The 22,494-nt window shown below is 54.0% G+C and overlaps 11 protein-coding genes across 11 annotated transcripts; 6 read left to right on the top strand and 5 right to left on the bottom strand.

The window, feature by feature from the left end:
• Positions 1-1,106: 1,106 nt before the first annotated feature.
• Positions 1,107-1,839, bottom strand: N7510_001870 (40S ribosomal protein eS12; the record flags this gene model as incomplete). Its single annotated transcript, XM_056973797.1, has 3 exons — positions 1,107-1,199; positions 1,351-1,632; positions 1,837-1,839. 3 exons carry the CDS (start codon positions 1,837-1,839, stop codon positions 1,107-1,109), a joined length of 378 nt encoding a protein of 125 aa, XP_056838914.1.
• Positions 1,840-2,247: 408 nt separating this feature from the next.
• Positions 2,248-6,366, bottom strand: N7510_001871 (putative histone deacetylase complex subunit (Hos4); the record flags this gene model as incomplete). The annotated part of the gene is made up of 1 exon (XM_056973798.1): positions 2,248-6,366. The coding sequence occupies one exon, from the start codon at positions 6,364-6,366 to the stop codon at positions 2,248-2,250; it is 4,119 nt and encodes a 1,372-aa protein (XP_056838915.1).
• Positions 6,367-6,777: 411 nt separating this feature from the next.
• Positions 6,778-7,787, top strand: N7510_001872 (putative 3-oxo-5-alpha-steroid 4-dehydrogenase; the record flags this gene model as incomplete). Its single annotated transcript, XM_056973799.1, has 2 exons — positions 6,778-6,876; positions 6,939-7,787. The coding sequence occupies 2 exons, from the start codon at positions 6,778-6,780 to the stop codon at positions 7,785-7,787; spliced, it is 948 nt and encodes a 315-aa protein (XP_056838916.1).
• A 265-nt stretch (positions 7,788-8,052) lies between these two features.
• On the bottom strand, positions 8,053-8,875 carry N7510_001873 (uncharacterized protein; the record flags this gene model as incomplete). The annotated part of the gene is made up of 2 exons (XM_056973800.1): positions 8,053-8,709; positions 8,771-8,875. 2 exons carry the CDS (start codon positions 8,873-8,875, stop codon positions 8,053-8,055), a joined length of 762 nt encoding a protein of 253 aa, XP_056838917.1.
• Positions 8,876-9,027: 152 nt separating this feature from the next.
• Positions 9,028-9,570, top strand: N7510_001874 (peptidylprolyl isomerase; the record flags this gene model as incomplete). The annotated part of the gene is made up of 3 exons (XM_056973801.1): positions 9,028-9,180; positions 9,243-9,345; positions 9,416-9,570. The coding sequence occupies 3 exons, from the start codon at positions 9,028-9,030 to the stop codon at positions 9,568-9,570; spliced, it is 411 nt and encodes a 136-aa protein (XP_056838918.1).
• Positions 9,571-9,682: 112 nt separating this feature from the next.
• Positions 9,683-11,031, bottom strand: N7510_001875 (UDP-galactose transporter HUT1; the record flags this gene model as incomplete). The annotated part of the gene is made up of 2 exons (XM_056973802.1): positions 9,683-10,757; positions 10,814-11,031. 2 exons carry the CDS (start codon positions 11,029-11,031, stop codon positions 9,683-9,685), a joined length of 1,293 nt encoding a protein of 430 aa, XP_056838919.1.
• Positions 11,032-11,306: 275 nt separating this feature from the next.
• Positions 11,307-11,906, top strand: N7510_001876 (uncharacterized protein; the record flags this gene model as incomplete). The annotated part of the gene is made up of 1 exon (XM_056973803.1): positions 11,307-11,906. The coding sequence occupies one exon, from the start codon at positions 11,307-11,309 to the stop codon at positions 11,904-11,906; it is 600 nt and encodes a 199-aa protein (XP_056838920.1).
• Positions 11,907-12,185: 279 nt separating this feature from the next.
• Positions 12,186-16,563, bottom strand: N7510_001877 (uncharacterized protein; the record flags this gene model as incomplete). The annotated part of the gene is made up of 5 exons (XM_056973804.1): positions 12,186-13,162; positions 13,210-13,431; positions 13,482-13,568; positions 13,624-16,451; positions 16,508-16,563. The coding sequence occupies 5 exons, from the start codon at positions 16,561-16,563 to the stop codon at positions 12,186-12,188; spliced, it is 4,170 nt and encodes a 1,389-aa protein (XP_056838921.1).
• Positions 16,564-16,867: 304 nt separating this feature from the next.
• On the top strand, positions 16,868-18,758 carry N7510_001878 (KRI1 family protein; the record flags this gene model as incomplete). The annotated part of the gene is made up of 2 exons (XM_056973805.1): positions 16,868-17,042; positions 17,113-18,758. The coding sequence occupies 2 exons, from the start codon at positions 16,868-16,870 to the stop codon at positions 18,756-18,758; spliced, it is 1,821 nt and encodes a 606-aa protein (XP_056838922.1).
• A 1,079-nt stretch (positions 18,759-19,837) lies between these two features.
• Positions 19,838-21,202, top strand: N7510_001879 (putative mitochondrial ADP,ATP carrier protein (Ant); the record flags this gene model as incomplete). Its single annotated transcript, XM_056973806.1, has 4 exons — positions 19,838-19,888; positions 20,066-20,087; positions 20,200-20,276; positions 20,405-21,202. The coding sequence occupies 4 exons, from the start codon at positions 19,838-19,840 to the stop codon at positions 21,200-21,202; spliced, it is 948 nt and encodes a 315-aa protein (XP_056838923.1).
• Positions 21,203-21,936: 734 nt separating this feature from the next.
• N7510_001880 (uncharacterized protein) lies at positions 21,937-22,248 on the top strand (the record flags this gene model as incomplete). The annotated part of the gene is made up of 1 exon (XM_056973807.1): positions 21,937-22,248. One exon carries the CDS (start codon positions 21,937-21,939, stop codon positions 22,246-22,248), a length of 312 nt encoding a protein of 103 aa, XP_056838924.1.
• Between the last annotated feature and the right edge of the window lie 246 nt (positions 22,249-22,494).

The following is a 22,494-nucleotide window of genomic DNA, read 5'->3' on the forward strand; positions in this document are numbered from 1 at the left end:
TATGTAGGAGGGAAACTTAACTTGAAATAAGTTTTCCAATTTGCATAGTCATTATACAACTTAATATTTAGACAACTAGATGCCGGAGATTCAATGACCAAGTAGCAGATTAGCCCAGGAGGTAACAAAGATGCAAGTCGGCATTGCGGACCAAGAGCATAAATGTCTCATCTCAAGTGTGCAACGGTTAGATCACGGAGAGGAAGGGCGAAGGACGAGCAAAAGCACAGGCTAGTCGATTCGAGCCAGGAGGGGAAGGGGGTGGCAAAGCTCGGCGATATAGATCAATGGCATAAATGCCTCAGCAATAGGAGAGGAGATTAAGAGCGGTAAAGAGGACTAGCAATAGGGCAAAAAATAGCAAGAAGTTGAAGCGGCGATGGGGAGGATTTTATAGAACACGCTCGGGAAACTTAAGCAACGGGACGCTTTTCCCAAATAGGAACGCTAAAATGTTTCCAGTAATTCACCGTCACTGCAGGATACTCCGCGGAGTAGACGGTGTCACTTTACGAAGGTTGCAGCAATGTCAAGCCTACGCCCCAGTATTGGGATCCTGGGAAGTATGAAGTTGGCAATCAGGATTATCGTTCATGCTTGGAGACGAGGCCGTGGATTGTCCAATTACCCGGACTTGGACACGAAGCGGAGACCTGTGGATGAAGCTCAGGCGTTCCAGAAAAAGGATGTTCTTCAGAAGTCGTATAGGGTTGGACTGTTCATGGACGGTTTGTAGCCGGCAATGAAGTTATTCATAGATGAAGGTCTTTACACATGGCACTTCTACTAATTCTTGAGTCCATACGTAGACTAGGGTGAGCAAATGTCATCACATCATCGTGTTTGATTTTGTCAAGGTAATAGACGTGCCTAGGTGGCCGTGGCGCCACACTTCCGAGCAAACGGAGCGCAGCATGACTAGACTGGTCAATCTCAAGTCCCAAGAGGGCAAAAGACATATAAGACTCCTCCATGAGACATGGTTTCTTCAAATCGTCTCCCCGCCTTCTCCAGCCCATCAATCAACAAGCACAGTCCCCCGACACCTTTCACAACATAACACACCTCCAAGACAGTCAGCACGATTCAGTCCTAGAGGACCGAATCTACTGCTCAGTCTGGAAGTAGTTGAGGAGAACAGAGCGCTCCTGCGACTCCTCACCCCAGTCCTTAACGACGACGCACGAGCAGTTGACGACCTTGCGAGCGTTGCCCTCACGGTCGAGGGTGCCTATGTCAAGTCAGCAAACATGCTCCGTCAACTCTCTCCCTCGGGGGAAGGGGAAAGAAAGGAAAAGGGTATAACATACAAAGACCAACCCACTCGCCAAGCATCTTGCCGTCAGGCACCTTGATCAGAGGAATCTTGTGCTCGGAGCAGAGAGCAACAACAAGCTTCTTGTAAGCCTCCTCCTCGCAGCCCTCGTTAAGGACACACATGTGCGCCTGGCGGCGGTCGAGGGCCTTAGCGGCCTCGCGCAGACCGCGGGCCAGACCGTCGTGGATGAGCGAGATGCGCAGAACGCCCTTCAGAGCGTCCAGGACGGACATCTGGCCAGAGCCGGCATCGGCGGAAACCTCGACCTCATCGGCGGCGACAACGGGGTTGGACTGGGTCTCTTCTCCGTCCGACTGGGTGGGTTGTTAGTTTTTGGGTTTTCTAGAAGGGATTGGGGGATATGGTTTTGGAGGGAGAGAGAAATTGGCATTCGTAGGATTGTTGCACAGTCACTTTTTGTGAGTGCAATCAACTCTTCGAAATACCGTTCCATCTCTCCATCATGCACAACCGTATAGTATAGATCGGATCACACGCAAAACTCGAGGTCGACGTACCATTTTGATTGCTACTGTATTTGGTAGGTAGCTGGGTGTTCAATTCAAAAGTCGGAAGATCCTCAAAGAGGGGTGGTATTCGATTGAGACAGTGGATGGAGATAAAAGTGGTGATAGTGTGGAATAATTTTCGATTTCTCGGTTGTGCGCCCACGATTATGTCAGCAAAGAGATCACGTGATGAACATCTCGATTGCGGATTGTGCAACAGTGAACAGTGCAACTACAGCTACTGCAGATAGAAATACTTGGTGACAGACGACCCGAACAAGTAGATTCGTCACAAATTAAACGCAAGAGGTATCATAGTCGTACATAACAAAACTCCGCCCTGTACACCACTCCCCCTCTCCAAAAATCTGCCGGCGCCGTGACCGAAACAGCGAGAAGACGCTCACAATAGAAAAAGAATCAGACATATGTACTAGGCCGCGAGTGCCCATAGCCATTCAGTAAACCAGAAGGAGAGCCATTAGAGGCATCGACCGAAGCAGCATGGCCGTTTGGCTGGGCCGTGCCGCCGATTCCGCCAGAAAAGGATTCTTGGTCGATATGCATGCTGAGAAACTGGAACTGCAGCCCGTTCAGATGGGGAACGTGCGGGACGAGGTCCATGAAGTCGGAGAGTCGAATCCAGAACACATGCTCCATGTCGAAGTATTTGGATCGCGTGTCGCAGTCTTTCTGTAGAATCTGTCCAACCGACGAGTCGTGGAAATCAGATTCATCCGCCTGAATGAGCATCCGTCGAGTGACTCGCCACAGATTCATGCGTTGAGTTGGAGTCGCTTTGCGTTTCTCCCAGCTGGCATCTATTGCGAGTAAGATCAGCGGACAGTACATGATGATCGAAAGAGAGAAAAACTTACATTGCGAAAGTTGGAGATCATTGGTCGCCAGCAAGGGTGCAATCAAGTAGTTCGGAATCCATTTCTCGTCCGCCATCTCCTTATCACAGGTGGGCTCAAGCTGCTTGGTGAGCGCAGTGACCAAGGGCATAAAACTCTTCAGCCAAGTATGACTTCTCGCGCGAGGGTCATTGGACCCCACAAAATTGGCAGCTACACGGAGGCGAATGGGAAGGGCATCGCGGCGTCGCTGCTCCAGTTCTTCCTGGTCACGACGAACTTTCGCCATCCGGGCCCGTTCCTGCTCCAGGCGTTTCTGGCGCTCGTCTTCGGCCTGCTTGATTCGACGCTGTTCGGCTTCCTTGCGTTTGCGCTCGTCCTCCTCAGCCTTTTCGCGAGCAGCACGAGCCGCTCGGTCCGCCTCTTCTTTGGCTAGGCGAGCACGCTCCGCCTCGTCGGCAACACGTCGTTCTTCGGCAACGCGCTCATCCTCGACTTTCTTCGCTTCAGCTCGCTGACGTTCTTCAGCATCCATTTCAGGCTGTTTCTCGTCCGTCGGAACATCAATCGGCTTCGACTCTTGAGGTTCAGCCTTCACGACCCCATTCTCCATAACAGCATCTTCCTTAGGCGACGATTCACGAGCGACGGGTTTCTTCGATGGCTCTCCAGACTTTCGCGTCATGTTTTCATCCGTCCGCGAAGAATCATCTTGCGAAGTGGGCTTATCAGCATCCACAGGCTCCTTTCCAGATTTGTGGGAAGAACCATTGGCATTTGCCTCGGAAAGCATGCGCCGCTTCTTCTTTCGTGATTCAGGAGACAACTGGTCGCCATAGCCCCCACGGGACCGAGATCGCTCTGGCGAAGTATCGGCACGAATGCGCTTGAGAGATGAAAGCGACTCGGGCCCGTCAGCTCGGGCCTTGGCGGTTTCTTCGCGTCCCGATAGAGAATCCGAAGAGAACAAGCTGGGTCGCCGATCCTGATCTGGACCTGGACGACGTCCTGCGATGAGCCGTCTCTTTTTGACTTCATCGTTGCGTGCCATAGTGCTTGATTCGCTGCCTCTTCTGGCCGAAACAGTAGACTTCGGGGGACGGGAATCATGGTCCGAGCTACCCATCGCGCTGTCACCAGCATCTTTGGCAGATACCTTGCCGCGAGATCCCACCGTCTTCCCCTTCTCACGTCTCTTCTCTTTATCGCCGTCCAAGGCAGTTGAGTCGCGACGCCGGGCAGCGTTGGGGCTAGTGTTGGCCTTCTTGGAAGTACGAGCGACAGGAGAGGAGGATCGTTTGCGCCCGGTGCGTTTATCTTCCTTGTCCTTTGCGCGCGCGCGTCGTGGAGATGAGGTATCGCCCTTGCGGCCTTCGCCACGATTGTAGTTTTCATACGCATCCTTGAGCATGTCATACTCTTCCTCCCAGTCCTCGCCCTGACGAGCTCGGGCCAGTTCATGGTACGTCATGTCTTCGAACAGTCGGCGGGTTGGATTAAAGCCCGGTTGGTTGAGAATCAGCTGAATGACGGCAGGCTTGCCACGACCGATGGCAGCCAGCATGGGAGTGTTGTAACCAGGTTTGTGATCAAGGTCGGGGTTTGGGTCCGGATCTGCATTGCCCATAGCATACAACAGGGACAGCACGTCGTGGTGGCAGCCCTTAGCGGCCGCAATCAAGGACGCGGTGTCGGCTTTCTGCAAGATGTTCAAGATGCTGACCACACCGGCCTCGTCGCCCTTGGATGCAAAAACTTGAAGGTTTTCCAGTGTCGGTTTCGTCCACAACAGATCGTTTCGCGTGGCTTCGCTGCGTCCTGTCTTGCGTCGACCCGTTGCACCCGTCGGGGCCGGGCTGCGAGGTCCATGGAGTGGAGGCGAAGGGCTGGCACCTGAGGCCCGTCGGGAATGAGACGCCGCGACACTGTGTTCCTCTGAGCGTCGACTCGGCCGCGAGCTGGCCTTAGCATCTGCGATGGTCTTTCTCATCTCCTGGTATTCGTCTTCATCAAGCTCAGAGGGAACGAGTTCATATGGCTCGTCTCCTGCAGCGTTCACCGTTCGTGGGTTTGCACCCGCCTCCAACAACAGCTTCACCACATCGACATTGCCATTCTCCACTGCATCGATCAACGGGGTATCCTTGTCGATGTTCTTCGTATTTATTTCGCAGCCGGCGTCCAACAAAAACTTCACAATATCGGTCTCGCCGTTCAGAGAGACAATTTGCAGGGGGGTGTTGCCTGCATTGTCGGGAATGTTCAAATCTTCAGGGCGTTCCGCATGACGCGCAGCCACCTGGTCGTATTTTCGCTCGGCACACGCTCTCGCCAGCGGTGTGCGTCCGCTCTTATCGCGCAATTTCTTGGGGCCCATCTGTTTGGCAGGAGAGGCAGAGGTGCCATCCCCAGACCCAAGTTTGCGCAGGCGGGCACTGGGTAGCGGAGAGCCGCTGACAGAAGACGAGGTGGATTGTCGATCTTCCGAGCCTTGCCGTGGGAAACCGGTCAGAAGAGGAGTGGGAGCTTTCTTTCTGGACGGAAAGTGGGAACCAGAGGCGGATCGGGTGTGAGAAACACGAGCTGGAGAAACGGAACGCATGTTGGAGGGAGGTGAGAATCGGATGTTGTTGTTGACATCTTTAAGAAGGTCGCGGGAAGAGCCGCTCGCTCCTTCCTCAGAAGAGCCTGCGCGGTTTCCACGAGTGACGCTTCTCTTGCGGTGGTCTGGCGGCCTGTCTGCCTTGGACGAGCCATGATCCGGCACAGCCTCCGCGAGGGAATCGTGTTCGTCTGCCTTCTCGATCTTCACCACGGACGCTGATGGAGGGCCAGTTCGCTGGGACGGACTGACCGACCGAGAGCTTCGGTCTGCCTCGCCCCGAGACTCGCCATCGATGCGCGGTCGCTTGCGCAGGTGCCCTTCGACGCCGTCCGTGTCGCCCAGCGGCTGGCGCAGGGGGTCGTGGCGAATATGCTTGCGTTTCTTCTCAGGGGAGAGGGATTCACGGCCGGACTGGATGATGGTTTCTGCCTCCGAGTCGGCTCTGGGACTCGGAGGCCCTTCATTGTCGGATTCGACCGCCTGCTCGCGATCGCTGCCCGGCCTTGAATGCGACTCGGGCTCCTTTTTGCTGACCGACGGTTCCCCATCCACCTTCACAGCAGCGGCGATCTGACCGACGTCCAGGGCAGCGGGCAAAGCGACTGCCTCGACATCACTCATAGCGATAGCACTCGATGTCTTAGAATCCCGCTCGTCATTTTGGGGCGACAGGCAGGGACGACCGTAGTCGGCAGGGCCACCAGTGGTGCGCAGACGCAGAGATGTGGCCACTGGGAGGAGGGAGTGCACTCTTGGAGGTGAATGAGGTGCACTCAACGAGAGCGAGACGGTCGCGTTTGACGAAAATCGAGCAGCGCTGGGAATAGTGGTGGGTAGAATAGATGGTCGGATGGGAGGGATGGAGTAGTGCGTGATTAAAATTATATAGAGGGAGGTTGGTGGAGGAAAGGGGAGGGGGACAAGGGTGGGTAGAGTCTTGAAAGAGGGAGAAGAGAGGGAGAAGAGAAGGCAGAGAAGAGGGAGGGAAGGAAACTGGGAAGGAAAGGAATGGAGCCATTGGGTAAGGGTCGATGGGTCGGGCCACTCAGCTGCGCGGTGGCAGTACGACGAAGTCATTCACCCTATCACTCCTCGGGCTCGAATCTCCTCCTCTCCCTCGCGAGGATCCCTCACGCTCTCTCTTCCTTCCCTCATCATCCATCCGTCCACTTCCACCCTGCCCCGTGAATCTGCCCGTCTGCGTCCACCATTCCTGGCACGGCCCTCGCCACTAAACCCAACCCGGGCGCTGCAAACTCTGCAAACTCGGCGGCGATCAGCTGACTGCCACCAATCATCATAGACTCGCCCCCGTTAGTTACATAAGGCGTTCGTTTAGTTACATTGACCGGTCTGGGAGCTGGTTCTGATTTGCCTTTAGGCTCAGATAAACGTGTGATATATCCCGTGCCCAGGACGAGGGTGTGTGAGAGACCGCCTATCTCATCGATGAGATGATATGATCCGAACCTGCCAGAAACATTGATCATGGATGTCATGGCACAAACCCTCGACCGCTGCCTCGAGGCGGCGGGCATGGACGCCGTGGATGCGCTGCGCAGCTTCTTCGTCCTCGCGGCGGCAACAGTACGTCCGTCCCTCGATCACGGTCATCAGCGCCAAGCGACATCGCTAACCATCGCGTGAAGACCATCTCCGTCAGCATCCCATCCTCCCTCCGCTCCCGCTTCCTCGTCTATGGCCCGCGCGCAAAGACCAAGACCACTCCCACCTCCCGACCCTCGACAGGTCTCCTGGACTACCTCGCAACATGGCGGGTGCCGCACAGCTACTTCGCCCAATTCTACATCGCGTCCCTCCTCTCCTCCCTATTCTGGGCCTGGCAGGTTCTCACCAAAGGCACCGCATTTCTCGCCATCGCGTCACGCGTGAGCCCGGAGCACCTGGCGCAGTCCATGTCCGTTCACCAGGTCGTGGTATGCTGGATCCTCATCACCCTTCAGGGCGCACGACGGGTGTGGGAATCATACGCCTTCTCAAAGCCCTCCTCGTCGCAGATGTGGGTCGTGCACTGGATCCTAGGGATTTGTTTCTATCTCGCAACCGCCCTAGCATTCTGGATCGAAGGCTCGGGCCAACTGCTTTTCCATGACATCTCCGCATCCCACTTCAATCTAACCATCGCCCCGACCCTGCGCACGTTCATCTGCGTCCCTCTCTTCCTCATGGCTTCCGGCATCCAGCATGATTGCCACCACTACCTCTCCACCTTGAAGACGTACGCCGTCCCCGATGATCACCCCATGTTCCGCGGCGTGGTCTGCCCGCACTACGGCGCTGAATGCCTGATCTACCTTTCGCTGGCAATACTGGCTGCGCCGCCAGGCCAATTGGCGAACAAGACGCTGTTGGCGTGTTGGGGTTTCGTGGTTGTCAATCTCGGCATCACGGCCAAAACGACTAAACTGTGGTACATAGAGACTTTCGGGGCGGAGGTCGTGCAGGGTTGGTGGCTTATGATCCCGTTCGTCTATTAGTGTTCGTCAATCGAGACGGGTGTGATGCAGAACCACGGAGGGTGATCGATATCGGACATCGGCCGCCATCGGGCGTTCGACTGATGAAGTTATTCGTCCTCGACACCGGCTTTGTTACATGCCGATCGCGGCTCATCTGCAGGACTCTTGATGCCAGGATGGTAGCCGGAGGCGATCGACCTCGAATTCACCCCCGCAGCATGGTCCTGCTTACAGACATCCATACCTACCTGTAAGCCATAGTTAGATTGTACAAAAAGAATAGTTATGATCCCCTTCCCAGAAACTTCATAGTATTCCCCACCGCAGCCACCTTCAGCACATCGCGATACGTCAGACTCGTCCGCGTCTCGCGCTGGAGCCACCCATCCCGCAAGGCGTGCCGGTCTCGCAGTAAACCCCAATTGCAGATCGTATCCGGGCCCAGATGCTCGTCCCGTCTCGTCTCTGCGATTCCATGTAGGAAATCCGTGTAGATCTTGCCGCGGGTCACGAGTAGACTTCGCCGTTCCTGGAAGATTCGGTACTGTGGTTTCCGCTCTGCGCTGGAATCGTGATCGGTGGCTTCGGTGTGGATTTGTCGGCGTTGTTGTGGCTCTGGAAAGTCCTTCGGGTATAAATCCAACACAATCCCCGCCCCCAGACTAACCGTCGCCACGAGCGGATAATAGGCTGCCCCATCCTCATGCGGCATAATCCCCTGGCCGGGCTTGTACTCATTAACAAGGACATGGTTCGGTGCCTGATGCGGCGCATCACGAAAGATGCCGAGGTCATTCAGCCGCGGCTCGATGATAGGATTGACGAGCCATTGTGGGAGCGGAGATGCGAGGAGCATGTTCGTTTTTGTTAGCGCTGAGGGCCAGGTCTGTAGGCGGCGGTGGGTGAGTTGGGTCCAGCGGGGAAGGGGCGCGGATGAGATCTGTTCATGAATGGACGTTAAATGGAGGGTGTGGCTAGAGTGATGGGGAGGGAGACCGTACCTTTTGGAGGAGTCGGGTTTCTTCCTCTTCGGTGATGAAGTCGGAAATGTAGAATGCATCGTCTGGTAGGGCGGATATCCGCGCAGTCTCGAGATTGAATAGCATGGATGATCAAGGGAGAGAGAGACAGAAAGACATACATGGAAGAGTATAGTGACACCCACGTCACGCCCTGCCTCAGGCATCAATATCCGCCCCACCCAAGAATCCGCGTTTGGTTCGATTCAGAACATCACATACACTTTCCACACTCCGCCATGGCACCCAAAAACAATGCCAAAGGCGGCGATAAGAAAGCCAGCAAGGGTAAAGGGAAAGAAGCCTCCAATGACGACGCAGCCAAGGGCAAGGGCGGCAAGGGTGCTGGCGCGCTGAAAGCGGGCCAGTCGATTAACGTGCGACATATACTGGTGTGTATCGTGATCTCTGAGATCATGCAAGAGGGACGGTTGTCTGATGGGTATATTTTCAGTGCGAGAAACACTCCAAGAAGGAAGAGGCATTAGAGAAATTGCGCAATGGGGTCAAATTCGATGAGGTTGCTAGAGAGTTTTCGGAGGATAAAGCCCGACAGGGTGAGTGCAATAGGCGACTAACTGGCAATTTCCCCCTTTGAGATTGACTATGTACTGATGGCGAGAATAGGAGGCTCGCTTGGATGGAAGACGCGAGGCAGTCTGGACCCTGCGTTTGAAAAAGCTGCGTACGAGCTGGAGCCCAGCTCGACGGGGAATCCCAAGTATGTCGAGGTTAAGACTGGGTTTGGGTATCATATTATCATGATCGAAGGGCGGAAGTGAGAGAAGGGGAGAGCTCTTTTCTTTTTATTAGATACCATGGGAGATACATGCAAAATGCCCAAAATGAGAGCTGTATATATATACGGATGAACAAGACCAAAACAAATCATCTCTACAACTCCTTTTTCGCACTTTCACTCTGCTTCGCCCGTTCCTTCGCCTTCTTTTCCTGTCTCTGCACCGCGGCCTCGGCGCCAATCCCGCCAAACACAAGCCCAATACCCAGCCACTGGCCTCCAGACAGAGAATGGCCGAACCAGAACACGCTGAGGAGCATGGTCAGCATCTTGCGGGTGACGGTGACGGTCACGAGAAGCAGTGACGAGAACTTGGACAAGGTATAGAAAATAAAGACCTGCCCGATAGCGCCGCAGGTCGCGAAGCCGAGGACATTCTTCAATGCCTCCGGGTGGCGCGAGAGGAACGAGATAGCCCCGAACAGCTCCGTCTCGGTGGAGGGCGGGATGGGGATTGGGAGCAGGTTGTGCAAGAGTCCGCTTTGGGATATATGCGGCATGAGCAGGAGGTAGGTCGTCGTGAGGACTGTCGAGAGCACGTTCTGTGCAACCATCATCTGCGGACCGGTGAAGCGCGTGTACGTCTTTGGCGAGGTGAAGACGTGGTCTTGGGTTGTGTTGGTGAGGCCATCTAGAAGGAGATTGATGGACAGCAACAGAATCCCGTACATTGAGGACCCGTTTTGCTTTGCCGCAGATGCGGCAACCTTCTTGCTGGTTCCAGGATGGTGCAGCGTGAAAGTTGCAACGCCAAGAGTAACCATGAGAACCACACCGTATTTGTACAGTGGGTATCTCTTCCGGAAGATAGTCAAGTGAAGAAGCATGACAGGGAGCAATTTGCAGGACTTAGCCAGAATAAAAGTCAGGTAGTCGATATGCGCGAGACTGGCATAGCCGAATGGCGACGCAAGCGACGAGGAGATGCTGACCAGGAGCAGAGGGAAGAGGATGCGACGAGTCGGAAAGATCGAGGGAATTTTCTGGCCCTTTGGTGTGGATAAGAAGAGGTATGCGAAGCCAGTAATTGCCGCGAAGGAGGACTGGATCGTGTTCAGCACGAGCGAGTAGGTGAATCGCTCCGTGGGAGGCTCTGGCTCGGCGGCTGTGGCTGGACGGATGGGATAGGCAGTGGTGGTGATGGCCTCTTGCAGCACACCCCATGAGAGGCTGCCGGTCTCTGTTAGATATCGGACTTGCTTGGAAATCAAGATCCAACCACTTACAAAGCAGCGTATATACCGAGAACGCAGATCAGAAGTTGCATCAACCCGGGGCTATCAGCGGTGTCTAGCGGTGCTGACGCATTGGCGGGTGCACTTCCATTAGCGCCGGGGGACGCCATTGCATTGTCCTTCTGGACCTCGGAATCGTTCGTGATCATATCTGTCAATTGCGACGAAGGCGCTCGCTGCAGCGGTGTTTGTTGCTTTTGCCGACCCATTGCTGCGGCGGTGGCTTCACCAAGTCCCAAACAAAGACGGGGTTTCCAAAGGTTGACTCGGTGCAAAGCGACCACGGAATCACGGATTCGAACAGGTCTTCTGGGCGCAGGGAAGGAGAGAGAATGGGAACTGCGGATGATGCCAACTGTTCTTAGTTACTCGCCAAAACAAATTGTTGTTGCTTATCAGCGCAGGCGGTGAACCTAATCAGCCCGAATAATTTTCTCTATCAATCAATCGCAGCAGTCCCTCAATCAACAGGGACCTCCTGGCAATGGCAACAAATCCAGCAGCCCCCGAGCCCTCAGCGCTCACCCAGCTCATCTCCTCTGCCTCCGCATCCAACAATCCCATTGCCGCAACCACCCTCCAGATCCTACACAACCTCCAACACCAACACCTCTGGACATCTCTCCAAACCCATGACATCCCAAGCCCTCCAAAGAGCACCACAGATACACCGCCAATCTCCCTGATATCCGGCATCCCCCCACATCGCGTGTACACCCATCCAGACGAGCAGCTATACATGCTTGAAAAGGGCCTGCGCGACGACGACCTCCGTCCCGAGAGACTATTCGTCATCCCCACTGCGCAGGGCCAGTCATGGAGCGTGCACCGCATTGCCGCTGTTTTTGACTCACTTCCTGAAATTCCGAGCTCAAACAACACGGAACTATCTATGACGGATGTTGATGCAGAGATGCAGGCCAAGCTCGCGGAGTACTATACCAAGAAAGAAGCGGTGCGCGCAACGAGGGAATGGGGCGGCAAGAGGGTGCTGCTTGCTATGGTGGATAAGGGGATGGGCGGGGATGGAACAGTGGCCTACTATGTTGTGCACGATGGCGAGGTCAAGCCTAGGCAGAATTGAGGGTCTCCCGGAAAGGAAAGGGAAGACTGTCTGTCTTCTGTTGTTTACGCTGGTACAACGAGAAAGAAGAGTGGTGGATTATTATGTGCATTGCTTCGCAAATTATTTTCCAAGAAGGGGAAATGACTTGCACCCATATGTACGCCAGATTATCCACACGACACAAAACCACATTTTGTGACCATCGGCTGCCGGGTATAGTGTGGTCGATCGAAACAAGCAAAAGCACAGAAACAGACAGCCGGATGGTCGAGTGCGACCTTCCTAAAGAAAAATTTGTCAAGCGAGCAAATTATCACGGTCATTCTTCACAACTTGGTCGTGCTCCATGCGACAGCTCGAACAGTACGTTTCGTACCACTGCTTTACGTCATTGGCATGTTCGGCGAAGACTTGCTCGGCTTGAGCCAACCGGCTCCCTTTATCGCCATCGGCAGCGTTGCCGCTGAGAAGGATCTCAACTTGGCGACAGCGGCGGATCTCGTCGCGGAGCCAGCGCTCCCACTCATTCTGGATGACTTCTCGCTCGATGCTATTCACGACGCGCAGCGCAACGAGCAGATTGTGTCGGTGCGAGCCCAGTCGTTCGCGGGTCTGCTGGAAACGTTTGAGAGTACTCCGGGCCATCGTGTCTCGGGGGCCAGCGGTGCTGAGGGCAAGAGGCATCTCGGCATATCGGGTGGTCTGTTCGTAGAATGTGGAGAAGCAATCGCTGGGGCTGCCAGAGTTGGGCCAGATGGTTGTATTTGCGACGGCCTCGTCGATATCTCTCATATAAATGGCCTTGCTCATGACCAAGTCCGGTTGGACGCCAAGCCGGGCCATGAAGTTTCCGGCGTGTCTCTCGTGCCACCAATCCCAAGTATCTCGAGAAGAGTAGAATCCGTTCATGAGCACGCTGGCGACCAGCAAGACCAAAATGACCTTATGCGCACTCAAAGTCTTCCACGACCAGCGGAGGACGTCGAATGAACAAATCATAATCGACGAAACGGCGCTGTCCAGCAATGACAAAAACGACCCCATAAGCAGCTGTGTCATGGTTCGCTGATGTCGCTTTCGCGATTGCAGCTTCAGGTTTCCGCCCACTTTAGTGAAGTGAGAAACGTGGCTCTGGCGTCCGACATGACCAAAGATGGTAATGGCCTTTTTGGTGCGACTATGTGCGCCGAGTCGACGCACTTGGTCACTCACCAAGTCTACCAGATCTAAAGCATCCTCTTCGAGATCCTTGATCGCCCTCTTGTTGATGGAACCTGGCGACTGTTAGAAGTAGGCCTCGAAACAAATCAAAGAAACTCACTCTTCAAACCGTACGGCGACCATAGCCATTCCACATTTGTGTAAATGGCAAGCTTACTCTTCGACTTGGCTTGGAAAGTAATGACAACTTTGCTGACCAGTCGGAAGGAGCGTCGGAATGGTAGATGCCAAGGGGTCTTCTTATCGGTGATGACATAGCAAAGGTGATCATTGAGTACATCGATGATTTGGTAATCCGCAATGGCATTCTCTTGGTTTCCTCCTGGGAGGAGGGTTAATATCGGCAGAATATTAAATGGCAGAGAAACGTACCAAGTAGGCCCGTAGTGCCAATCTGATACTCAAAGTCTCGTCGGAGATGACGCGATTCCGTAGTGGTCCAAGGCCATTGCTTGATGTCTGCAGAGCATATCAGTCAGTCATACTTCACACTGACGGCATTAGTCCAACCTACCGCGAGCTTCCCTCTCATGAAGTAGAAGTTGCCAAACAGCACTCTTGTCACCAAATAATATATGGAAAAGCGCCTTAGGACTGACATCAAGCACCTTCTCCGTTGCCAGAACCAGGTCTCCTTGTGGGACATACTCCACGGGCTGCGTGGGAAGTCTAAACTTTGGCAGATCTCGTCCACGACCAGCATCCAGGTCGAGATCCTTGTCAATATAGATAGGAGCTCGGAAATCCTTCTGGGCAGCAGAGTTCCCATCGAATTTAGTGTCTGCAAGCCCGGCCGAGGCATCCTCCCAGCTATCTGCGCTGGAATGTCGGGTTGGAGACCCGGTATCCATCTTGATCAGAGTTTTGAAGACAGCCTCCAATGTTAAGGGTTCAGCGGCTATGGAGTTATGAACCAAGAAATTCAGACGCTTTTGGAGAACTCGGAGGGACTCAAGGAATGTCTTGATCGTTACCCGTCCGGGAGTGTCGCTTCCAAGAGGTGGGATGGTGTGCAAGTAAAGGAAATCACAGTCTCTCCCGGAGGCAGCGGTGACTTCTTTGACACTATCCAGAGAGACACTCGTGGTCAAGACCAAGCCAAAGTGGTGGCTGTAGAAAAAGATGTTCTGGGTCGTAACATAGGCTCGTCCTGGGAATTCTTGCTGGTCATTTGGGCTCCAAGTCGCTCTGAACACCAGAACCAATGATTCATCTTTCTTGACATCAGGAAACAGCAGTCGAAACTGGGCATCCTGAATTCTGAGCGGCTGGGGATAGTAGCTAGGGTATTCATGTTGAACCCCTATTGCAGCTCGCTGGAGTTTAGACGCATCGCCATCCAGGCTCACGGTCTGTCTGTGGCGTGGACCCGGTGTCTGTCGGGCGGTTGACGTTGTATCAGCCTGCGCGGCAATCGTGTGCTTCGAGGAGTCACTTAATGCGGAGGATGGCCGTCCTTCGGATGCGCTATCTTGATCCCCATTTGTATGCTGAACGTAGTCTCGTTGGAATTTGTTCATAAACCCCCAATTGGAGCTTCCCCATAAGTTGGCCATCATCCCACTGGGCATTCCGCCTGTGCTATCAGTGGACCCCAATCCAATGCCTCTCTCGTTGCTGACAACGACCGCAGCTTTACTCATGCTGGTGGGTGCAGGTGGATTAGCCAAAGTCGGAGGCGCGAGGCTCCAACCAGGTTCATCACGGCTACTCAAACTGCGGCCGCGGCTCCGGTTCCCTTCGCTTTCTCCCGCAGTGAATGGGCCAGCATTGCCGTAAGGGAGAGCATTGTGGCTGGCAGATATGAGGCTGGCGATACCAGTGGCCGGCGATGGTGGAGCATTGTTCGACTTGCGATGCAGGTCCAGTTTTTGGATAATTCTTGCCGTGTGTTCCCTAGCATGCTCCCTGGTAGAGCCTTCCCCTTCGAGTCCAGAGAGCCTTCGATTCGTGCTGGCATCGGTGCTATTTCTGAACGCCAACGCATCCCGGTCCGGAATGGCGAGTGTACTAGCGCGCTCTATCGAGCTCGGTTCGTCATGTGCATCAGGAGTGAGAGAATCGTGCGGCTCCGCGGCGAATTCTGGGGCTGGGGGTTGGGAGATTGCGAAGGCAGGGTCCTGAACGGTAAGTTTCCCTGTGATCGAGCGGTCGGTGCTTGCTGGATTCTCCAACGCTTTTTGCTTAGCTGCTTCAAAGGCGCCGATCCACTCTATCAACTCTCTTTGCGTTTCTGTTTGGAGCATGATGTTGTTGTTTTTTGTCTTCACTTGGAAGCAGAAGCGCCGTTCCTCTTGGAACGCTGGTCGAACGCTGCAAAGCAACACGCCGATCCGCTCGCTTTCTTCAACACCGCCCGTGCGCGCACCCTGTACAAGACACCCGAAGATCCCGTGTTTTAGGAAGGCCCATCGTCGAACCCAGGAAGTCCGAGTCGGTTTCCCTGACAATGTCCGTAGATTAACCCATCCTTGCTTTTCCGCTTTCACTTCCTTGGTCATATTGAGCGACGACAAAGGGCGAGATCCAAGGTAGGGAACAGTAGAGATCGAGTAATCCTCCAATTCTCGGGACGGTCGTGCCACCAGCTCCGCAGCCTCTTCGATCTGCTTTCTGGTGGAGAGAAGCTCCCGTTTGGAGGACCTTTCACTTCCCTCCATTTCATGGACCCAACCTTTGATGCGGTCCATCTCGGATGACCATTTAGAGAATGCGTTGCCGTTGTTATTGTGAAACTGTCTGAAGTCTCGCCACTGGTCAAACGATATCCGCACCAGAAGTCGGTCAAGTGCGTTGCGCACCTGAGGAGCTTCGACGGAGAAATCCATAGATGTCTTCAGGTAGGCTTTGCGTGCTTCATGGAGCTGAAAGGCCTCTTCTCTCAGGGCGGAGGGTTCTTTGGACTTTGACTGGGACGCGTATCGAGCTTGCAAATAGTCGTACTGCTTTTGGGCGAGCTCCAGGGAGCGCCGTGTTTCCTTAAAGTGCCGCAGATCCTCGTGAATAAAAGCCCGAATGGGTTCCGCAATCACGGACTCCATCTTTTTGGTCACGCTGACCAAGCCATTCCAAAGATCTTTGGATCCCTCCCCGGACCTCCTCATTGCCAGCAACGTGTAGTCATGATCGACCACGGCTTCGGAGACGATGAGGGGGTTTGTCGTGTAGGAGAGAAAGCTGCCCACCGCACTCTCCAGAGCGGTTAGCTCAGAGGTGAGCTTCGTGGCAGCTCGAGCGTATCCGTCCAGCCATTTCTCGATGAACTCGATCTGGTCGCAGAAGTGGAGAGTTGTCGCGCGGAAGGTAGGCGAGTCAAGAGCCGCTTCTTTAAGGCCGACCGGACTAGGGGGTAAGCAGTCAGCATGCAAATCAAGTCTGCTTCGTGTGTCCGAACTTACACCACGCTCACGAGCTTCCCGACTTGGGGCAGTGGGGTGTGTGTTTGAGTCGACATCTAGTGTGATGTCTCTCCCCGGCATACCCTCGACGCGAGGACGAAACACGGCGGCCAACGCAGGTGGGAGGGGAGGTCTGATTGTCAAACACCACGATGATGATGATGATGGTTTGCAGGAGTATTGAAACCTGGCCCAACGCAATGCCAGGTAGCTTAGGTTCAGTTGCCTCTCGAGGATGATCTAATTGGCTACGTCAGGGGGTGTTCCGCCTTGCGGCCTTAGGCAGCCATCAGAAAGCGGTGAGTGATTTTTTTCGTGTTCTGCCATCGATTGAGGATCTTCTTTTTCTCTGCAGCAGCCATGGAGCCACCATCGAAGAAGATGCGCAAACTGCTGGATGATGATTCCTCTGACTCTGGAGATGAGGCGGGCGGAGTCCTCGTTGGCAAGCAGTCGATTGATTCCTCGTTCAAGGTCAATGAGGACTATGCCCGTCGATTCGAGCACAACAAGAAGAGAGAAGAAGTGCAGAAACGTATGTGCAATTTATTCTTCTTTGAGTCAAAATGGGTTTTATCTTTTCTCTAACAATATGTGTGTCTTAGTGGAGTCAAAGTATGGCAAGACATCTAGCCTGGGAAGGCGCCGAGCCGAGGATGAGGCCTCAGACTCCGACGACTCTTCTTCTGAGGAAGAGGACGATGACGCGGAGCTGGCTACGGAAGCCGTTGACGCGGAGATTATGGCCACTCTAAATGCCATTCGCTCCAAGGACCCTCGGGTATACGACCAGAATGCCACGTTCTACACCCAGTTCGATCCTGAAGACGCCAACGCCGGAACTGGGAAGAAAGAAAAATCGATGACGCTGCACGACTATCATCGCGAGAATCTTCTTAGCGGTGCCAATCCCGCCGATGAGGAAGATGCGCCGAAAACCTTTGCGCAGGAGCAAGCCGACCTTAAGCAGGCCCTGATCAAGCAGATGCACGCGGACGAAGAGTCGGGAGATGAGGACATGGAGGATGCAGAAGACAATTTTCTGGTGCGCAAATCGGCACCTGAGAAGCTTCCAGCGCCCAAGCGCGAGGTCAATCTGGACGTCAAAAATGCGGACAAAGACCCTGAGACTTTCCTGTCCAACTTCATGTCATCGCGAGCGTGGGTCCCCGCTGGGCGACCCGAGCTGCATCCATTCGATTCGGATGACGATGAGGAAGTGGACAGAGCCGAGCAGTTTGAAGAAGCGTACAACTTCCGTTTCGAAGATCCCAGCAAGCTCAATGAGAAACTACTCACCCATTCCCGTGATGCCACCAACAAGCAATCTGTTCGCAGGGAGGAGAAGAGCTCGAGAAAGAAGGTTCGTGATGCGGAGCGCCAGCAGAAAGAAGCAGAGAAAAAGCAGCGTGATGCAGAAAAGAACCGCCTTCGCAAGCTCAAGATGGAGGAACTGCAGAACAAGGTCAAGCAGATCAAGGCTGTTGCCGGTCTGCGGGCATCGGAGTTTACGGATGACGACTGGGCTCGTTTCTTGGACGACGCATGGGATGATAAGAAGTGGGAATCCGAGATGCAGAAGCGGTTTGGGGAAGAATACTACGCTGAGGACGATGGTGAGAGTGACACCGAGGGAAAAAAGAAGAAGCATCCTAAGAAACCGACATGGGACGATGATATCGATATCAAAGATCTGATCCCCGACTTTGAGGAAGAAGAACCCAGACCTACTCTAGACTCGTCCGACGAAGGAGAGGATGGTGAGCCGTCCGCGAAGAAGAGCAAGGCCCAGGAGAGGCGCGACCAGAAACGGGAAGCCCGCAAAGATCGTATGCGGGTCGAAGAGGCGGTGGACCGCAATCTGGACCTCGACATCACCTTGCTCCCCGGAGCTACCAAGAAGAATGCCACTCGGTTCCGCTACCGCGAAACCTCGCCCCAGAGTTTTGGCCTGACTGCGCGGGACATTCTGATGGCAGACGACACCCAGCTCAACCAGTTTGCGGGTTTGAAGAAACTTGCTGCCTTCCGAGATGAGGAGCAGAAGGCACGCGACCAGAGGAAGCTGGGGAAGAAAGCTCGACTGCGTCAATGGCGCAAGGACACCTTTGGTAACGAGGAGGGGCCGACCTTCAAGTTTGGCGGCGATGCTCCGGGACCGTCGGCTGAGCAAGGCGATGATGAGGAGGCCAAGGTGGATATCCGGGAGGGTGATGGGCGGCGGAAGAAGAGGAAGCGGTCGAAGAAGTAGGTAGTGATTATGTTATAGAGTTTGCTATCATGACTTCATCTGTGAATAGCATTTTCAATATGAGAGATTTTCAAACCAGTGGTGATCCTAGCCAAACAATATATATTGAACATCTCCAGAGTATCTCGAGGAATTACCTCAGATAGACTAGCCAATTCTGAAGTATACATAGTGATCTTTCACCAGGTCTGACTAAATAGTTGTTAGAATCCTAACCTGTACTATAGGTCTGATTAACTCTCCCTTCTCCAGCGGTTGTATATGGTGAACCCCAAACGGGAATACGGTGGAGCCGGAACAGATCGCTGATTGGGTCGTGCCTGGCCTTGTCTAAACGCTGCGGTACATGTACCTCGCTCATGCAGCAGAGCTCTACCACCAGCGACGTACCAATGACATCGATCTCATTGCGCAGTTTTTTTCCATCATCATCTGCCCGCCGTAAACTGGACAGTAACTGATTGGAGATACATAAAAATTTCTGTAGTCCCTATCGTAGCTAATGACTAGAATCACCGAGTCTCCTTGCATACAAATTGCGCATCTAGAAAGCATTCGGTGGCGACCGGCAGGATTTTGCCGGGATACTCGGAGCAGAAAAGGAGGCGTTGCCCCGGTGGGCAGGAAGGCTCTTTCGGCTCTGGACGGGCAAAACATGGGCCCGTCAGCCTGTTACCGTCCGGTGCGGGACAGCCCTCGGGGGGTGTAGCAGGCCAAAACCGGGGAAAAAGCAGCGGAAAAATAACAGCCATAATTGTATGGAGGCCGTCTCTACTGTGAGAACCACGCCTCGAACCAAGAGACCCTCTCCAACCAGCGCAATGGCCGGCGTGCAAAAATTTCTGCGGTCGGGAGATATCGGCCTGGCCGTAACCAAAACGGCGCTGATACAGTGTAATCCTGACCTGATTGGGGCTAGCGTTCGCTTCTTGCCGTATTTTTTTCTGCCCCTTCCGCCCCTTCGCTCTTCTCTTTTTTTCTTCTCTTCCTCCATCCCTGTGAAGTGTTTCTTCCCGCGACACTCTTCTTCCCCCATCTCCTCTCTTTGTTGCATTTCTTTCTTTTGCACAACCTTCACAATGTCGAAGGGTGACGTTAACCAGGCCGAGAAGTCCTTCACGGGCATGCCCGTAAGTCGCCATTCTTGCTGAGCTGGCCTGTCCGTTCCATCTTTGCCGGTCGGCGCGATGCCCCGACGGGTGCTGTGGCATCCAGAAGGGCGTCAGACTGATTCGAGGAGATGGATTGGAGGTGACTGGGTCGTTTTGAGAGATGCCAGACCATGCTAACAAATTTTTCTTGGATAGGGCTTCGTTGTTGACTTCCTGAGTATGTGCCAACCCTGACGCTCATCATCACTGCCACTTATCCCAATCCCATCGATTGGAATTACAATCACCACTGTCCCGATCTTTTAGATGATAACTAACTTTGCATGCAGTGGGTGGTGTCTCCGCCGCTGTCTCCAAGACCGCTGCTGCCCCTATCGAGCGTATCAAGCTCCTCATCCAGAACCAGGTTAGTTTTGACTCGAACATGAATGAAAATTCTTCAACTGTGACAGTGACTGGACTTGCGCTCGGACATTGAAAAATTTTCATTCTGGGCCCGCCCCTGATGAGCAACCATATCTAACCCCTTTATAGGATGAGATGCTCAAGGCCGGTCGTCTCGACCGCAAGTACAACGGTATCGCCGACTGCTTCCGTCGTACTGCTGCCGCCGAGGGTGTTGTTTCGCTGTGGCGTGGTAACACTGCCAACGTCATCCGTTACTTCCCTACCCAGGCCCTGAACTTCGCCTTCCGTGACACCTACAAGTCGATGTTCGCCTACAAGAAGGAGCGTGACGGCTACGCCAAGTGGATGATGGGTAACCTGGCTTCCGGTGGTGCTGCCGGTGCTACTTCCCTGCTCTTCGTCTACTCGCTGGACTACGCCCGTACCCGTCTGGCCAACGACGCCAAGTCCGCCAAGGGCAGCGGTGAGCGCCAGTTCAACGGTCTTGTCGATGTCTACCGCAAGACCCTGGCCTCCGACGGTATTGCCGGTCTCTACCGTGGCTTCGGTCCCTCCGTCCTCGGAATTGTCGTGTACCGTGGTCTGTACTTCGGTATGTACGACTCGATCAAGCCCGTCCTCCTGGTTGGCCCTCTTGAGGGTTCCTTCCTGGCCTCGTTCCTGCTCGGCTGGACCGTCACCACCGGTGCCGGTGTTGCCTCGTACCCTCTGGATACCGTCCGTCGTCGTATGATGATGACCTCGGGTGAGGCCGTCAAGTACAAGAGCTCCATGGATGCTGCCCGCCAGATCATCGCCAACGAGGGTGTCAAGTCTCTCTTCAAGGGTGCCGGTGCCAACATCCTGCGTGGTGTCGCCGGTGCCGGTGTCCTGTCCATCTACGACCAGGCCCAGCTCCTGCTCTTCGGCAAGAAGTTCAAATAGATGATTCGCTGCCGTTCCTCCTGAGCCGCGGATGCTGAGGTTGTGGGATTGTCAAAAGATAGATGCGTCAAGAAATGGGTTCGGGGGGATCTTGAAGCATAGAATGGTGTGATTCTCTTTCCCTTTGGTTTACCCGATGTACTTTACTGCCTGCAAACTCTTTCTTTCTTTCTCAAATTTGTACTTCACTTTGTCTCTACCTTGCTCGCAAAAGTAAACCTGTAGACTGTAGGACAAACGCCAAGTCTTGGAGCTCACTATTGTGTGTCTCCAGGCCAATATCTTGGGCCTACGCGACGGCACTTGAAGATCAAGTCTCTTCTCTGGAAGCTTTTACCATGAACTTGGCGAGCGCCAGCCATATAGAGCGACACTAGCTACTGGCAAACTATCAACAGCCATCGCTCGATCGTCTACCGGCGCTGATGAGCAGTCCCGACCCTTTGCGATGCCATGGTCCGTCCAAGGGCTCCTTGCTGCGCATGAATGACGGCGTTGCAGCCCACTTTTTTTGGCGAGGCGAGCTATTATCCCATCGTTCCGTCGGTGGACGAAGCACTGGATGAGGACTTACGGCCGTCTCGACAAGACTCAGGCCGTGCTGCATTGTCCCCATAAACCCCATCACCGATCCCATCGGTACATTCTTCACCAACTCCCAGCCCGCACCGAATGGACGGTATTCGGCGTCGACGAAGGAACTGGCTGCATATCTGGATGTTAATGTGCCCCCGATGGCCAACTGCGGCAAGGTCCCTGATGATCCCCGCAGCCACTTGTACGTGTACATGCTGCGGACCGCAAGTCTGGCAAAGCCCTGGGGCATTGCTGGCGATGACAGCGCGGCGGCGCCGTTCCGCGTCGCGCGCCGCATCCACCAACACGGCGTACCGTCGACGTATGTCTTGCATGGAGAGGCGGACACAGCTGTGGGCGTGGAACAGTCTGATGAAGTTGCGGATGCGATTCTGGGATGTGGATTGACGGTTGAATATGAACGCCCTCATTGGGAGGACCACTTACTGGACCAAGGAGAGGGGTACTAGAACCCGGCACTATACAACTTTGTGATGCGGTATTTGCAGTATTTTATATTCCATTAAAATAAATACTTTCAAGTAGCTCCTTGCAAGTCCAGAATTGTATAGTTATATAGAGTTAACTATTTCATACTTTGTAAGCAGAGTCCATGCTCCACAGCAGCAAGGGCGCATGACGTCTGTTTCCCCGGTGGCTTCTTCACTTCTACTCTTTTTCAACCTCCTTTTCGCATCACATTTGAACATTCAATA

The sequence above is a fragment of the Penicillium lagena genome (genome assembly GCF_028827675.1).
Source record: "Penicillium lagena strain IBT 129212 chromosome Unknown utg000001l_segment0_segment0, whole genome shotgun sequence".
In the NCBI taxonomy this organism is placed as follows: Eukaryota; Fungi; Ascomycota; class Eurotiomycetes; order Eurotiales; family Aspergillaceae; genus Penicillium; species Penicillium lagena.